The sequence below is a fragment of the Manihot esculenta genome, chromosome 14 (genome assembly GCF_001659605.2).
Source record: "Manihot esculenta cultivar AM560-2 chromosome 14, M.esculenta_v8, whole genome shotgun sequence".
Lineage (NCBI taxonomy): Eukaryota > Viridiplantae > Streptophyta > Magnoliopsida > Malpighiales > Euphorbiaceae > Manihot > Manihot esculenta.
The window spans coordinates 27,620,484-27,638,109 of NC_035174.2; the positions used below are offsets into that span (position 1 = coordinate 27,620,484).

Here is a 17,626-nt window from a genome sequence, read left to right on the forward strand (position 1 = left end):
TCTGTGTGATCGTTTGGATCATTCAAATCAATATTATGATCATATTTTCCAAGATGCCAGTATGGAAAAGGGATGGGAAGCTTGGTTGCGTGTAACGAACAAATAGAATGGCTATAGTGGTGGGTGTCGATGGCTTAAGGATGATGCCAATGCAACTTTTTTTTAGGAGGAGCAATTAATAGGAGTAGTAGTTACACTTGTTAAGAATCAAACTATCATACGATCAAAAGAATAAGTACGAAAAGTAAATAATACACAAATTTAACGTGATTAATCAATTTAACTACATTCATGGCAGCTAGGATTTTTTTATTTTTCTGTAAGTTTTCAAAAACGGAATACATTAAAAGAATATTATATATTTATATGCCCAATAAAAATATAAAAAAGACAAAATAGTTGGATCCGCCACCGTGGAATATAGTGTACAGTATATAATATATCATTAGGCTCCATATCTCAACAATTCTCCTACTTGGAGACTAATCTAGTCAACCCAACCATCTTCATTTTCCATACCAATGTATCCAACAAAAAGAAACACCTAGCCACAAATTTCTTCCATACTACTATAGAAGACCAACTAAGACCTTGTACAGCCCCAACTTCTCAGCATCAACACATTTAGTCAACATGTCTGCTGGATTCTTAGTACCTTCAATTTTCTTCAAATATATCTCACCTTCTTCCACCAGACTGCGAGTGAAATGGTACCTAAGCTGGATGTGCTTTGTTCTGAAGTGATATACTGGATTCTTCACCAACTGTATGGCACTCTGACAATTAGTGAAAAGGACCTTGTCAAGCTGCTTCTTGCCCAACTCTTCCAAGTGATTAGTCAACCATATCGTCTTCTTACCAACTTTAGCAATTGCAATATATTCAGCCTCTATAGATGACATAGAGACACACTTCTGAAGTTTAGACATCTAGCTCACGTTGTCGCATCTATAGTGCATACGTACTCGGATGTGCTCTTGCTTATATCCACATCTCCACTAAGATCATCATCAACAAAACCCTTTAATACTACCTTGCCATTCACATAACAAAGTGATATACTAGCTATTCTTTTCAAGTATCTCAGAAGCCACTTCACAGCTTCCCAATGCTCCTTCCCTGAATGTGACATATATCTGCTCACAACTCTCACTGCATGAGCTATATCAGGTCTAGTGCAGACTATAGCATACATCAAACTCTCAACTACAGAAACATAAGGTACTTTTGCCATATGATCACACTCCATAACTGTCTTGGGTGATTGCTCCTTTGATAATTTGAGATGGTTAGCCAAAGGCGTACTCCTGGGCTTAGAATCATCAACTCTGAACTTGGACAATACCTTCTCAATGTATTGCTCTTGGGACAAATTTAAAATTTCAGCAGACCTGTTCCGGGAAATCTGTAACACCCCTTACCCTATCAAACTGTAGACAGAGCAAGGAATGTCACAAACTATGCCTTTTTAGACATATCAAGACTAAACAATTTCTTTTATCTGTAAATACCAAGTTTTTAGGTAATGCATGTAAATTTCATCAAATGATTAAAATAAATGTGAGTTTTGTAAACTAAAATTTTCAGCAGAGTTTCCTCTGTTTCATTAGCACTTTAACCTGTAATACATATGAAAATCACACTTATAATTACACTAACAACTGTCATTTGATATCTTACTATTCTTTGATTACATAACCTTTACAACTCACTCTATTAAATATGTACATGCCAAAATATAACTGCACTATGACTCAAAGACTCAAAACAACCAGCTATAATAATGGCTTTGATATCTGATGTAGACCTCTGATGATGTCCACTGTGCCTACTTTATCTACAACCTGCGTGAGGTAAAAACCAACACGCTGAGCTAATGCTCAGTGGGTGATAGCAAACAAATAACAGAATAAAACAAACAGGTTCACATATGTAGATAATCAAGTAAACGATTACAAGCTAGTAGATGTAAACACGTTAACATTCACTAATAAGTTCACAAAATCAAGTATCAATCTTAATTAAGATCTTAGCCCTTATAAACACATAGTAGGATTGACTAGGTAGATAAGGAGTTATAACGGTAGGCACAGGGTGCCGAACGGTAGGCTCAGAGGCCAAAACTGTGATAGCAGGGCTTTGTGGCCGTGCTTATGAGGTACCTGATATGTAATCTCAAATATATAGATCATATATCGGTAGCAGTACTGCGAACTCTGTATGTTTATATGGCATGCATACCCTTAAGCTAACCTCGACTCCTATTACGTTTACCAGGGCCAAGTATCATTAATTCAATGTAAATGCATGTCATTTGAAGCTATTTGAATTCATTTTCCAAAGTACATATATCATATGCCAAGATTTACAATATGGAAAACTCATGGCAAATAGTGCAAAACTTTATTGACTTAGCATTCCAATATGAGTAAAATGCATTTTGCCATAAATTGCATACACTTTTCTAGCTATGGGTTTGAGGATGTTACAAAATCCTTATTCTTAGAATCTGCTTTACTGCACCCAAATCTTTCATCTCAAACTCTAATGGCAGTCTCCCCTTAAGATTATTGATTTCTTCCATACTTGATCCTGCAATCAACATATTATCCACATACAAGAGTAAAATAACAAAGAAGTCGGTAAACTTCTTGATATAACAACACTGATCCTTTTCACTCCTGTGAAAATTGTTTCTACACATTAAAAAGTCAAACTTCTTATACCACTATCTTAGTGTAACGGCCAGCTGCCTGCTTGTGGGAAATCGTCCCACATCGGCCAATTATGGCAATTCCGAATTATATATAATAGCTAGTGACGTGGAACCCTATGGCACAAGCCTCAAACCCACACACACAAGTAGATATAGAATCCAAAGATTTGATACACCCACCTCCTATGGCACCTCACACTTAGAGAAGCTGAAACACCAATGGTCGAAGGATTTAGATGAGAATTTGACAAACGCCATAACGAATAGTTGATAAATTAGCCAAGATTCTTGGTGCAATTGATGAAAGCAAATTGTCACTCTCACTCAAAGCAATACACACCAAAGGCATGAAAAGAATTTTGATAATTTTGATAAAAAACTGCCTCTTACAAGTATTTTTCTTATCTTTATATAGTAAGGAGAGAAAATAAAACCCTAAGACACTCTTTTTTCGGGTTGGCCAAGCCACACACAAGACCCAAGCCCAATTACACACTAAAATAACACATCAAATACATAAATATTAAAACATAAGCCCAAAACATGGCCCAACACTCTAAAACTTAAAAGATAAAATATGACCAGAATACAAGCCCCAAACAAAGCTAAAATAAAACAAGTGTTTAAATAATAAACATAGCAAGCCCATCATAATAAAGTTGAATATTCACAAAAACCTTTCTTGATCTTCACTTTAGACTTCCCCCTTTCTTGATCTTCACTTTAGACTTCCCTTTGTGTAGTTTTAGCCCATAGGTTTGATTAGGCTCCCTAAGCCTATGATTGCAAGTGTTGCACCAAATCTGCCTCATATAAGTTGAAGCACGCCCCAAATATATATGGATCATATGAATATGATTTTTAACTCCTTTTAGATCCATTTGAATGATATAAGTTTGCTCCACACTATTGTTAGAAATTTATCTTATTGGATCCGTATTAGCTAGCACGAAACTACTAAATAACTTTGGTTAACCATTTTGGGCTAAGTGGAAAGTGGGTCCAAAATTTATTTGAGTCCGTTTGGGCCGGGTTGTTTCAAATGGTATCAGAGCCACCTTGGGTCAGGAAAATTGTGCGGAGCTAGTGGACTTGCGAGGAAATGGCTACTCGTGTGAGACGAGGTGGAGCCACCTGAAGTACTAGCGAATCACAATATCCAAGGGTCCGGTCCTGATTTAGCAATTGTATTTAATTCAGTTACGACGAGAACGTTACAAATTTAATGGGACCGAGTGTAACGGTCAACTGCCTGCTTGTAGGAAATCGTCCCACATCACCAATTACGGCAATTCCGAATTGTATATAATAGCTAGCACGAAATTACTAAATAACTTGGGTTAACCATTTTGGATCAAGTGGAAAGTGAGTCCAAAAGTTATTTGGGTCAGTTTGAGCCGGGCTGTTTCACTTAGAGCCTGCTTGAACCCATACAAACTCCTCTTAAGCTTGCACACCATGCATTCCTTACCAGGAATCTCATATTCCTGTGGTTGCTGCATGTAGATCTCTTCCTCTAGAACCCCATGTAAAAATGTTGTTTTTACATCTATCTGCTTAAGGTGCAAGTCCTCTTGCTGCAACAATACTCAACAAAAATATGATTGTAGTTAGCTTCACAACATGAGAGAATATTTTAGTGTAATCAATACATTTTTTTTATGAATACCTTTTAACCACCAATCGAGCCTTCACAACAGGAGAGGTATTCTTTTATGAGAAAAAGAGTAGAAGACCGGTCGTAATCCAAATGAATAGAGAGGATTCAAAGGATTTTCCAGTAACGAAACCAAATGATTTTGCACATATTAGATTGTTGACGTGGCCGGAATGGAACTGTGTTGTGATTGATTAAACCTGTAAGGAAAAAAAAGTGAAGCAGTGAGTGCCCATGGCAGCCACTCCGACATTCAAGTCAGTAAGTTGAAGAGAAGGGCCAGTATAATCTTTTAGAAATTAAAAGTATTGGTGTGAGAGAATAACATACTTTTGCCTTTGTGATCTTTCTCCTTTTCTGCTGTAAGAAAATGGAAATATATATAACATTTCCTGATAATCCAGCAATGATTTGGCCAATTGTTTGATAAGGATATTACAAGGTTGGTAATCCCACGATTATAGGCGTAACGAAAATATGCTGGACTGCACTTGATAACGATTACTTTGTACGGAGACTCGCCCTATCAAGGGGAGGACGAGTCTTAGTGATGATTTAGGTATAATGGTGTTCGGATTTTCTTTTCTTTAGGCTGTAACGCATCTTCCACTTACTATATTTTTATCACGTAATCCTTTTTTATGGCACTACTTGCTTTGAGCAAATCTCCGCATCACCAACAATTTAATTTTTAATAATTATTCTTATAGTTATATATTTAAAATCTTTTTTTAAGTTAGACCGCATCTTTTATTTATTATATTTTTATCATATAACCTTATTTTATAGTATAATCCACTACTTACTTTGAGCAATTTTGAATATCGCCAATAATTTAATTTTTAATAAATATTTTTATAATTACATATTTAAAAGTATTTTAAAACATAATTTAATTTTTAATTTTACATAAAAATTAGTCTAATTTTTATTATTAACTTTTTTTATTATAATTTTTGAAATTATAATAATTTATCCATTAAATTTTATAAAATATAACTATTAAACATTTTAAAATTTATAAAATATAATTATTTAATTTTTAAAAATTTAAAATATTAAAGTGTGTAGTTTACATACTGCCGAAAATATAATATAATATTTTTAGCAGATATGATTCGGTCAAAAAAGATCAGATTTTTAGCTGCACGAAGCTCAAGTTGATAATTGTCATCTCCAAAATATATTTAAAAAAAAAAAAACCCGAAAAGATGATCCCGCAGAATCTCTCCCTTCCATTATGGGTTTCTTCAATCGCCACGTGAAATTGACGACAACTCGCCTAATATCTTGCTTAAATATTATTTTTAAATAATTAAGTTAAAAAAAGATTTTATAAATGAGGATTGATCCCTTTTTATGAACAAGACAGATTTCAAATTCCAACGTCATAGAAGTAAATTAAAATTTTGAATAATAAAAAAATTTATTAATTTTTTTAAAATAAAATTAAAGATAAAATTATAAAATTTGAGATATTTTATATTTATTTAAATGTATTAATTATTAAATTAAATTCGTTTTATTAATTAATATTTTAATTTTAAAAATTTTTAATATTTTAAAAAATTTATTAATTAACTGTTTTATTAATTTTATTATTAAATATTTTATAATTTAATCTATATAATTTTAAAAATTTTATTAATTAACTTTTTAAATTTTTTGAAAAATTATTAATTAACTTTTTCTGTATAAAAATATTTTAAATTTTATTATGATTTTTAATGGTTAAAATTAATAAGTAAATTAATTAATAGAATTTTTAAAATATTAAAAATATTTTAATATATTTTTTAAAATTAAATAATTAATAAATTTTTTATATTATAAAAATTAAATAATAATTTAAGAAAAACACTTAATCTTACTGATTACAAGTAAAAAATTAAGCATCTTAGAAATAAAACAATAATATGTAAAAACTAATATTTCTTCCTATGGAAAGTTATTTTTCATGAAAAAACTCTCTGTGAGAGAGTTTTTCTCTATTTTTTGTTTTTTCTTTCTTGAGGCGAATGGGACTCGATTCGTGCTGGTTCGCGACTGCCTCGGCTCGGTCTTCCTCCATTTTATCTCAAAATTCGTTTCTTGCTCTCTACCCTTACAGTGACACAGTTTCATATTTTAACAATCACCCGATATTCATTTAACATTTGATTTGAATACTTTTAAATAAGTCAGTTTTAAGAATCATTCAATATTCTGCGAACATGAATACGCTAATTAATCAAGATTATATAAATAAATAATAAAATCAACACGCAACATTTCATTAGAAACCTCACAGTAGACACAAAAAATAAAAATTAAATAATAAAATTCATGAACATACTACTTATTTTATCCCAAAAGTAAAATAGTAATTATAAATTATCATTGATGCAATCGTTACAATAATTTTTATCTCTCTTATAGATAGGAGACGATCTACAAGGAATGACAAAAAACTATTTGTTATACTCAACTCAACTTCGTACAAATTCTTTAAATCATATTTTCTTTATTTTAAAATAAAAAATAATAATTTTATAATAATTTAGTTTATTCAATTTTTTAAATAATTTTTATTTAAAATAAAATAAAATAAAATAATTTTTTTAAATTAAAAATTTTTTAATTTAAAAAAAATAAATTCTTATAAAATAAATCACGTGAAAAAAAAGAATTTTCAAATCATAAATTTAATAATTAACATATAAAAATTGGAAATTTTATTTTCTAATTTACTTTTTCATAAGTCTTATATCCTTAACTTTTTCACATCATAGTGAAATATAAACCGAAGAAAATTCAAGAAAAAGAGTAAGAAGAAGATCCAATCTTCATTTCCAAGACACGCATAAAATAATTAGGTCATTATAAAGGAAATCGAAAAACTATAATTTATCAATCGAATTTAGGCATCAAAATTATTTTCTCGTAATTTTTTATATTTAAAAATTTTAAAAATTATCAATAAATGGTATTTTTATAATTAAAAAAAATAAATTGTTTTTAAATAAAAATTTATTTTTAAATTTTAATAATTTTATTAATACTATTAAAAGTTATTAGGGTAAGTGAATCTAAAATAAATTTGAGAGATCTCAAATTTAACTCTCCAATCTTCGATCCAATTTCAAAATATATATATATATATTATTTATAATATAATTTATAAAATTTAATATAACTCATAACTTAGTCAGTAATATACTAATGAGAAATAATTTAATCCCTAAAATTTTCAATTAAAAAAAATAAATATTTTGTTAAACTTTATTATTAGGTTATAATAATTTAATTTTTTTAATTTAATTTTTATAATAATTTAATCTTTTAATTTTAATAATTTATTTATTATAGTTTTAATAGTAATAATTTAATCAATTTAATTTGAATTTATTTTTTTAATTTATAATTAATTAAAATAAATGTGATAGAATAATTATTTTATTAACAAATAAAAACTCAAAACTAAATTTTATAACATGAAAAATAAAAATAAAAATTTTATTTATTTGTGAAAAAAAACTTGTACTTAAAAAATATTTTTTTAGTAAAAAATAAAAATATTTTTAATAAAATAATTTATTTTTTTATTGTTTAATTTTAATTTTAAAAAATAACATATATTAATAAATTCATATATATGAAAAATATTTTTTTAAAATAAAAAGTTATTGTTTTTTTTTAAATAGTTTAATTTTTTAATTAAAATAATATTTTTTATTAATTAAAATTTTTAAATATTAAAAAATTAAAAAATATTTTTTATAAAACAAATAAAATATAAATAATTATAAATTTTATTAAATTTCAAGGAGTATGCCGTAGATTTTTGCCCTTTTCAATCAAAAGTCTTGGTCTGTCAAGAGATAAGGGAACAAAAAGTCATGGTTTACAATTTTTATTCAAAAGATTTTTTTGAAAAAAAAAAGAAGAAAAAAAGCAGAAATGCTATCCGTTGGACCCCAATAGCATTATTGTTTTGTTTTTTGTACATATTCAGACAATTTATTGATTAAAGTATAAAACATTGTAAAAATATATAAATTTATTATTAAATGATTTTATTATTTATAATTTAAATTAAATAATTTAGTAAAAATAAATAAATAAATGTTAATATATCATTATATATACATAATTTATTATATCATTAATTATAATGAGTTTTTAAATTTCTATAATCAAATGACCATAGTAAAATCTTTATGCATACAATATTTTTGTTGAATATATATATATACTTTAAAAAAATTACTATTTAATCTCTATAATATGAAAAAACACATTAATTGATCTTTTAATTTTAAAAAATATATTAAAATATTTTTAATATTTTAAAAAATATACTAATTAATCTTTTTATTAATTTTAATCATTAAATATTATAAAAAAAAATTAAAATACTCTTAATATATAATAATTAATTAATAAATTTTTTAAAAATTTAAGAAATCAATTAATAATTTTTTAAACTCATAAAAATTAAATAGTAAAATACTATCATAAATAAATTGAAATGGTAAAGCATATAGGGGTTGGAGATAGGCATGAAGCCAATGATTAAGAGATGGACCATCTTAGCCAAAAACTTGCTTAACCACACATCATGCTACCCCCAAATATCTGCTCTTTCAAAGTCAAGCTGCCAATTTTGATTTTCCCGTATGGAATAGGGAAACATTTAATTCCCCATCCTGGTTTGAATACTTTGGTGTTTGAATTTTCTTTCACCAAATATATAATTTGATCTTCAATTTTATACAAAATATCAATAATCAACTTATTCTTCTATTATTAATTTTAAATTTATAAAATATAAATATTTAATTCTTAAAAATTTAAAATACATATAATTTACATTCATAATTATATTTTTATAAAAACTAAATATCAAAACGAATAAAATATTAACTGAATTTTTATATAAAATTAAAGGTCAAATTATATAATTTGACGTTTCTTTTTATTATTAAAAAAATTATGCTTTGTCCTTATATATTGTCAAGAGTTAGTTAGATTTTCATATTTTTATAATTAAAGATATTATACTTTAAATTTTTTTTTGGGTATACTTTAGTCACTAAATTACATTTTTTTTATTTAATTGAGTTTGATATGTGAACCTTATAAAACTAAATTCCTAAATAAAATTGATATAATAAATAATAATTAATTAAGTTTTACTTTCAAACTTTTGCCTTTCTTATCTGTTCGCGGTGTATAGTATTTTTTTGTCATGTTTTCTGTTAACGTTAATTTTGGTTTTTTATTTTGAATAATTTGTTTTTAGTGTTGGCTGTAGTTTAAGGATTTTGTTTCTACTCAGATAATGGTCACTGTTGTTGATGTCGTCAATTCAAAACTGTGCCGTGACGTTGATAATTTTTATTCTCAATAGCTATAAGTAGCAGTAAATTTTATACTGTTAGATTGCCGGACTTACACTCTGAGTGAGACTGAACTTTAAAAAATGATACAGGTTTAAACGCCGTTCTCAAGCAGACCAACTTAATGTTGCAGGCTCCAGTCCGGCAATATGAAACGGACCAGATCAGCCATACGCGCGGTTCACTAGAAAATAGCTTAATCCGAAAAGAGCAATCCAGTCATTTTGCAGTCCTACCAGTATGTTAGTACGCTGATATATCCGTTAATACTTGATTCGACTCGTCTAAACTCATTTGCTAAACGAGTCAAATTTGAACTTCTTAATATTTGATTCATTTTAGAAACGAGTAAAACTCAAATTTGATTTGAGTTCGAAAAGATTTTAACGAACTAAATTTAAATTTAATTTTTTTTCATCCATAATTTTTTATTTATGTTTATTTTAAATATATTAAATTTTATTAAATATTAAAAGATGTTTTAAGAGAATTTTTAAAAATAAAATAAAATAGAATTATAATAATTAATTTATATATTATTATAATTAAAAAATAAATAATAATTTTGAAATAATAAAAAAATAGGTAAAAATGATAAGACTGTGAGGAATATATGGTCAGTGGTGTGAGGAGGAGAAATTGAGCAAATGAATTGTTAATGGTCCAAAGACTTGTGTTGTCATTGTTAGTGCTGTGAGGAGAAATTGACCAAATGAATAGTTAATGGTCCATGCACTGAGAAACTATCCGGTGCTTTCGCTATGCACACAACTAATAAAATATAAAATATAATAATATAAAATAAAATTGTTTGCTATTTTTTGGTAAAATTATAGGAAAAATCAAAATTTTCCCAATTCCTCATTTGCGAGGTTGTTTAACTTATTTTTAATTTTTATATAGCGGGGAGGGCTTGCATGTAGCCTCCTTTGATGATGGATCTATAAAAGTAATTGCTGGAATGGCTAGTTATTGGCGAGGAGCTACCTTCTCTCTTTTGATGTGCACCAAGCATCTTTCTCGGAGTTATTCTGATATTAGATCAAGTTCTTTGCTTGCAGGTTTTTCTTTTTTCCGTTAATGCAATGCTATAAAAAATGGAGTTGAGCACTGCTTTGCACCCGAACGCCTCTCCCCTCTCAAGCCTATCTGTATTGCAGTGTTGCATCAAGTGGAAGTTATTTTTTGATGTGAGTTGTTACGATTGAATCTACCGATTGTTGTCTTGGGTGATTTGCACTGAGCTTATTTATTTAAAACTTAAACCTTGTATTTAAATATCCTTTTAATGGATTTTCAATATTAAAAAAATATAAAAATATGATAAATAATAATTAAATAAGTTATATAATAATTAATATTTTAATATATTAATATTTTTTATCTTATAAAAAAATTATTATAATTTTATATTATTTCATTTTATTAAGCAGTTATAACTAAAGGTGAATATTTGATCAATTTTATTTAAAATTAGAAATTAAATTAAATTGATTTAAAAATAAAATAAAATAATTAATTTGAATCCATTTGAACTTTTTAATATTTATTTAATTTAATTTTTATTATTTCATGATTTAGTTAAATTATTTTAATTATATTTTTTTAATAATAACTATTAAATAATATAAATAAAAAGAAACAACAAACGACATCGTCGGTTGCTTTATTATTCAATGCCATTTTGATCATTCCTTTTTTTGCATAAAATCAACCTGAACTAATTAAATTAAAATCTCTAAAAATTCAAACCAAATTGAATCCATCCAAAAATAAAACTGAATTAAAAATTTAAATTGAATTAATTTATAAGTTATTTTAATTTAAATCAAATATTATTAAATAACTAGAATAAATTATTGATTATAATCAGCGACAACTATCAACGACTTATGAGTTGCACGCACCTAAACCAACATTCAATATTTGTTTTTCAAAAGTTGCCTATTAGTAGTCTGTATAATAGGCACTGAAAATATTATTCCAAACGGCATTGAAAGGGAAAAACGCGGTAAAAAGGCGTACGCGAGGGTTTTGGCGCTCTCTCCCGCTCTCTCCAATCTCCACCAGAGTTTCAGGTATCTCTGTCGCCGACATCTCTGGTTTTCCAAAGTCACACTTCAGAACAGTTCTATTACAAGGTACAAACCCGAGAGAGATCGCTATGTTGTTATCTCATTTTTGCGTGATTTGGATGCATTTTGTTATCTGATTGCTGTATCATCATCTCTATATTGATCCATAACACATATGCAGTTACATTCGAAATTTCAAAACTCTAATTCCACTTGCCAAGTGACTTGATTTGAAGACCCCAAATTTTACTAGATTTACTGGTTGTGGTTGCAGGTTAAATGCACAAGTGACATGAAATGTGCATCCTCCTTTACACTTTCTAAGGCTTTGTAAGTAATCATTTCTCTCTTTCAATTTCAGTTTCCATTCGTTAGTTTTTCTTTCATGGGTTTAAATTCAAATTATTTTGGTTACAAACGAGAAAAGTTTACATTTTCCTTAACCAAAAGAAACTAAGAGAAGAAAAGAAATAGTTTTTCTGTTCTACTCAAGTGATTTTATCTGATAAATGACCTGTTTCTTTGTTAAATTTTAGAAATTTTGGCAGTTTAGCAGCAAGGTCACTGAATTCCTACATCAGTTTCCCCTTGAAGTGTTCTATTAGGACAGTAAGAATGGAAAGCAATGATAATAATGGCATTGTAAAGGTTAATGATGGTGGTCCAAGAGGTGCATTCGTAGTTCTAGAAGGTTTGGATCGCAGTGGAAAGACTTCACAATCTAGCAAGTTACTCTCTTTCTTGGAGGGACTAGGGCATCCGACTGAGTTATGGCGTTTTCCTGATAGGACAACTAGCATTGGACAGATGATATCTGCTTATCTCTCAAATCAATCTCAATTGGATGATCACACAATCCATCTTCTATACAGTGCAAATCGGTGGGAAAAGAGGTATTTTTTTATACCATGGGTTACAGTGGTATGAACAAGATGTCTGTGAACCCTTGATTTTGTATTGTTCTGTCTTCTACTATAATACAGTGGTAGCTGGCTTTCATCAGATGGTTGCTAATTGTATTGGTAACCTAAGATGAAATCCTGTTTAGCTGTTCGTACTAATAGGCTAGGCATTTGCCTATCTGGGTCATTACCATTGTCATGTCAGCTTGAATTCTGTTTTAGCTGGTTTGTAAACGAGACAAGTCTACCTCTCTGTTATGTCTTATGGAGAAATCTACTTCTGTCATAGAATATAGAGGAGTGTTAATTGTTTCTTACAATATTTTTCAAAGTAATTCATTAAATTCCAAGAGTGACTACTTGCTTATAAAGAATAACTATTATGGACACTTCTACTGTTTTCTGTCCATATATATGTGAAGTAGATGCTTTTGCATTGCCAAGTTTAGAAACATCTCCAAAGTTCTAAGCATGCCTTCTTTCTGCACTTTTATCATTGTACAAATTAGCTGTATGTGTTTTCTGAAGGTGGAGGATGTATCTTCCAAAGTTGGTATAGAATGCCATCATTTTGTAGTCGATAATCCTACTGCACTAGAACCAACTTGTTTTAATGATCTCCTGAGGAGCATATGCTCATTTGTGGAGTTGGGAGTATGAATAAATTATTCTTTCTGAGATTCTGCTTCAAATTTACAATGTACTGATTTCAAATTGAGGATCTCATTCCCTTAATGTTAAAATGGAAGTTTTAAAGTTCTGCTGCATGTGTCTCGTCTCTTCGAATCTAAAGTTTATAAACCATATAAAAATTACATGGTGGAAATGTGGTGCCAGACCCAAAGCTAAGTGCATATTTCTATTGCTTGAAGTTCCTAATATCTTGTTGCATTGAGCTATCATTTATGGCTTCACAAGCCATGATATTCACTCTTGAATGGGTGTTTGACACAGGATATGAAAATGGACGGAAAATAATTTGTCTTTATATGTGCATATTGAGTGTATGTTATAATTTAATGTAAAAAGATGCGCTGCACAAATGTGGGAGGTTGATAGTGTTACTAATTACAATATGCTCAAGTTGGGTTTAACTGAAGGCTTAAAAAACTATATTCCTGTATGAGGTGAAACTATTTGACTTCATTGAAGTTTTCAAGCAAGTTGCGGTTTCCATGATGGATTATAACATCATTTTCTAAATATGTTGGATTTTACCCAGGGTAAATTACACTTTAGCCCTTGAGTTTTAGTGTATTTAACGGATTGGTCCCTATATTTTTAAAATCGAACACTTAAATTACTCTATAATTAATCTATCAAAATTGGAGGTTGTTTCATCCCTAATTCCATTAGTTAACCGGTCAAAGGAATAATAATACTTCAAATACCTAAAATATCCTCATGAATACTTAAACTCTTGCTAATGTAAGTAAAACATTCTATATTGCATGAACTACATTTTAGTCCTTGAGTTTTAGCATAATTAATGGATCAATCCTTATATTTTTAAAACTGAATTCTCAAATCCATCTATATTCAATCTGTCTAAAATTATAGTTTTTCCATCCATTAAATACATTAGTTCAAAAATAGTGGGTGATCAAACTTCTAAAAGTACAATTGCTTCCAAAAATACTTTTGGTAAAAGTTTACAATAGGTTACTTGGTACCACTCAAGTATTGAAGTATTTTAATGAATGGAAATTGAAGTGTAAAAAGTGTTAAAAACTAGTTGAATTGAGATAAACTGGAAAAAAGTTAATGGGGATTCAAGAGTTCTTTCAAATGAAAAATAAAGAATCAAAATATTTAAATTTTAATAAATGGGGGAAAATGGATGGAACCCTAATTTCTTAACATTTTTAATTTAAAAACGAGATAATAAAGATATTTCTATGCTTTTAATTATGAGAAAAGGATGAAAGGATTGAAGTATGGATAAGCTAATTATAGGCAGATTAAGTATTCGATTTTAAAAAATAGGGTCCGATTTATTAATTATACTAAAACTCAAGGACTAAAGTGTAGTTTATCCATTTAAAAAGGGTAATAAAGACATTATCACTCATTTTGAACGACAAAAATAGATAAAAAGACCTCTAATTTAGACGGACCGATTATAGAAGGATTTAAGTGTTCAGTTTTAAAAATACAGGGATCCATTCATTAATTATACTAAAATTCAGAGAATAAAGTATAATTTACTCTTTTATCAAATTTGTTCCATACTTTTGATGCATTTGAATTTCTTGTGCTGTTGTGTTGGATAGTGGGAAACTTAAAAAAGAAAATTGATTATGCAGTTCATTGATGGAAACTCAACTGAAAAGTGGAACTACTCTCATTGTTGATCGATATTCTTATTCTGGTGTTGCTTTCTCATCTGCCAAAGGACTTGATTTTGAATGGTGTAAGGTGAAACATAATATATGTTTTCCATTTTATCTTTTGAAAATGATGTTTATTTCCTTTGTCTGGTTGTTGGTGAATGAGTATTCTTTTTGTAGGCTCCCGAGATTGGACTGCTGGCTCCAGATCTTGTACTGTACCTTGACATACCACCTGAGGTGAACTGTTTATACCATTTATAATCTATATTGTCATATTTCAAAAATTGCATTGGTAGTTTCTGCAGTTATTGGATTACTTTGTACAGACATATATAAAAGATCTCTGGAGAGGAAATGAATAATTAAAGTAGGTGAGTATATTGAATCCACTAGGTGTAGTCACTGCAGTAGGTAGACACTTGTGTTAGTGTATTGATATGGACTGTGGTGGCCAATTTTATTGTTGGAACGAGGATACTTGCATGCACATGAACAGTCACACTAGCAAATATAGCAGCATTCGTATAAGAAATCATGCCAAACTCAACTGAATAGAAATTGCTAATCCATTTCAGGAATTGATTATGAAATATTAGAATTAACCAGACAGAAACAAATAAGATGAAAGTTTCTGCGCTGATAATGTTATTTTTCTCTATTAATCCTTCTCGACTGAGCAATGTCTAAAACTTCAATGTTATACTCGACTTCATCAGAAAGCTGCAGAAAGAGGAGGCTATGGTGGTGAAAGATACGAGAAACTTGAATTCCAGAGGAAAGTTGCTGAATGCTATCAGGCCCTCCGAGATCCCTCTTGGAAGGTATGCTTTTAGTTTATCTATTATAAATTTTGTATGTGGAAATTTGCAGGATCTCCTATCTGTGATGTTATCTTAGCCTCCAGTCCTGCTGGCAGACAACTACACTTCTGGTCTTCTATGCAACTCCATTCTATCTTTCTATGCATTATCTGATGTTGGTTTAAATGATATATGATAGTTGATAATGATATGAAAGTAATTTCTGCATCGAGTTCTGTTCATTTTGATGGATTATGTAACTTTCCCCATTCACTTTCAAATTTCAAAGAAATCATGTACATTGGTAACGGATAAAATGGCATGAGCATTAGCTAGAAATGTTGGGATCTGTTCACTTGTGGAAGATTAGAATCATTTTTCTTAGAAGATTGAAAAACAAACTTTCAGTGTTTACATGTACTATTTTCTATTATTGATGAAGTGATTTTCATTATCTTTTCTTATTTCAAATTTTCAATGAAAACTACTTGTTTTCTTAGAAAATAGTTTTGCACAAGTAAACAGGGCCTCGAAATTTCTAGCTTTTTGTAGATACAGTCAATTCCCAATTACTCGGCCTATTGCCCGGTTGGTCATTCTTTAGACCATTGCTGGTAATATATGAATTGTTCTAAGAGTTAAATTTGGTTCCTAATTTGACTGCAGATTATAGATGGGTGCCAACCTATGGAAGAGATTCAAAAACAATTCCAAGAGATTGTGTTGGATCATGTTTCAGCATGTAAAAAGGGGAGACCCCTTTCTCATCTCTGGTAATGCCATTTCTAGCTAATTTTTATCATTGTCAGAGATTGTAATTTGGCAAAAGTTGCTCTCAAGTAATTTGAACTGCTATTACTATTGTGTGAAATATGATAGAGCTTTCCAATTTTCTTTTCTGTTAAATTTGAAATTGTTTTGGTTTTTCAGTCCTTGTTTTTCTTTGGAATACATGTAGCCAAACAAAGTTTTTCAATTATTATAATTAAATCGCTTAAGTCGTTGCAAACTTTAAATATTACAAAGGTATAGTTTGTGACTGATGCTAAATACAAGACTTGTATTGATGATGGTCGATTGGTTGGAATATGGTTGGTTATGATTTATTTTATAAAATAATAATTTAAATGAAAAGAATTTATTTTATTTAAAAATTAAAATTTTACAAATGATGTAGAAAGAAAAAAAAAATATCTTTTTTTTTTTTTTTTACTTTGTTCAAATGGCAGTTTTCGTTTTGATAATTAATTTTTTCTTATTGAACCTACGGAGCATGTGGTGAAAGCTCATTTAGACATGAGAGTTATTGAACCTACGGAGCATGTGGTGAAAGCTCATTTAGACATGAGAGTTCTTTGCAAAGGGATGAGTTTAAAAGCCTTGTCATAACTTAAGTAAAGTATTCTTTTCTCTACCTTTCTTATGGCCATCGAAATTAATTATGTTATTTCCCTCTTTGTTTAGTTTAGAATTTAGATTTGATTAATTTATTTCTCTTTCTTTTTTGAGAATGGCTTTATGCACCTCCTTTCTTATGGCCATCGAAATTAATTAGGTTATTTCTCTCTTTGTTTAGTTTAAAATTTAGATTGATTAATTCATTTCTCTTTCTTTTTTAAGGATGTATATAATCAAATTAATAAGTTAGGTAAATCACTTAGTAATTTAAAAATAATTTTGACACAACGGAAATATGGTTATATGCTTAAGGACAATTATACTTTGGTATGAAAATAATTATGAGTAATGATCTTGCTCGAGT

At 28.8% G+C, this 17,626-nt stretch overlaps 1 protein-coding gene across 3 annotated transcripts; it reads left to right on the forward strand.

The window, feature by feature from the left end:
* Positions 1-11,707: 11,707 nt before the first annotated feature.
* Positions 11,708-16,793, forward strand: LOC110631038 (thymidylate kinase). Of its 3 annotated transcripts, none has more exons than XM_043950134.1 (7): positions 11,708-11,895; positions 12,011-12,159; positions 12,366-12,722; positions 15,038-15,149; positions 15,242-15,301; positions 15,781-15,885; positions 16,531-16,793. In XM_043950134.1, the coding sequence occupies exons 2-7, from the start codon at positions 12,122-12,124 to the stop codon at positions 16,639-16,641; spliced, it is 783 nt and encodes a 260-aa protein (XP_043806069.1). In that variant the 5' UTR covers positions 11,708-11,895; positions 12,011-12,121; the 3' UTR covers positions 16,642-16,793. The 3 variants fall into 3 exon arrangements, with proteins under 3 accessions (XP_043806069.1, XP_043806070.1, XP_021634433.1); XM_043950135.1 differs by having other exon boundaries at positions 12,083-12,159; XM_021778741.2 differs by having other exon boundaries at positions 11,711-11,895; positions 12,104-12,159.
* Positions 16,794-17,626: the final 833 nt, after the last annotated feature.

Excerpts from the sequence above, each read along its gene's own strand:
- LOC110631038 (XM_043950134.1), top strand. The coding sequence starts at position 12,122 with ATGAAATGTGCATCCTCCTTTACACTTTCTAAGGCTTT. Across the intron at positions 12,160-12,365 it reads TTTACACTTTCTAAGGCTTT|AAATTTTGGCAGTTTAGCAG; the intron begins GTAAGTAATCAT and ends GTTAAATTTTAG. Across the intron at positions 15,886-16,530 it reads TCCGAGATCCCTCTTGGAAG|ATTATAGATGGGTGCCAACC; the intron begins GTATGCTTTTAG and ends ATTTGACTGCAG.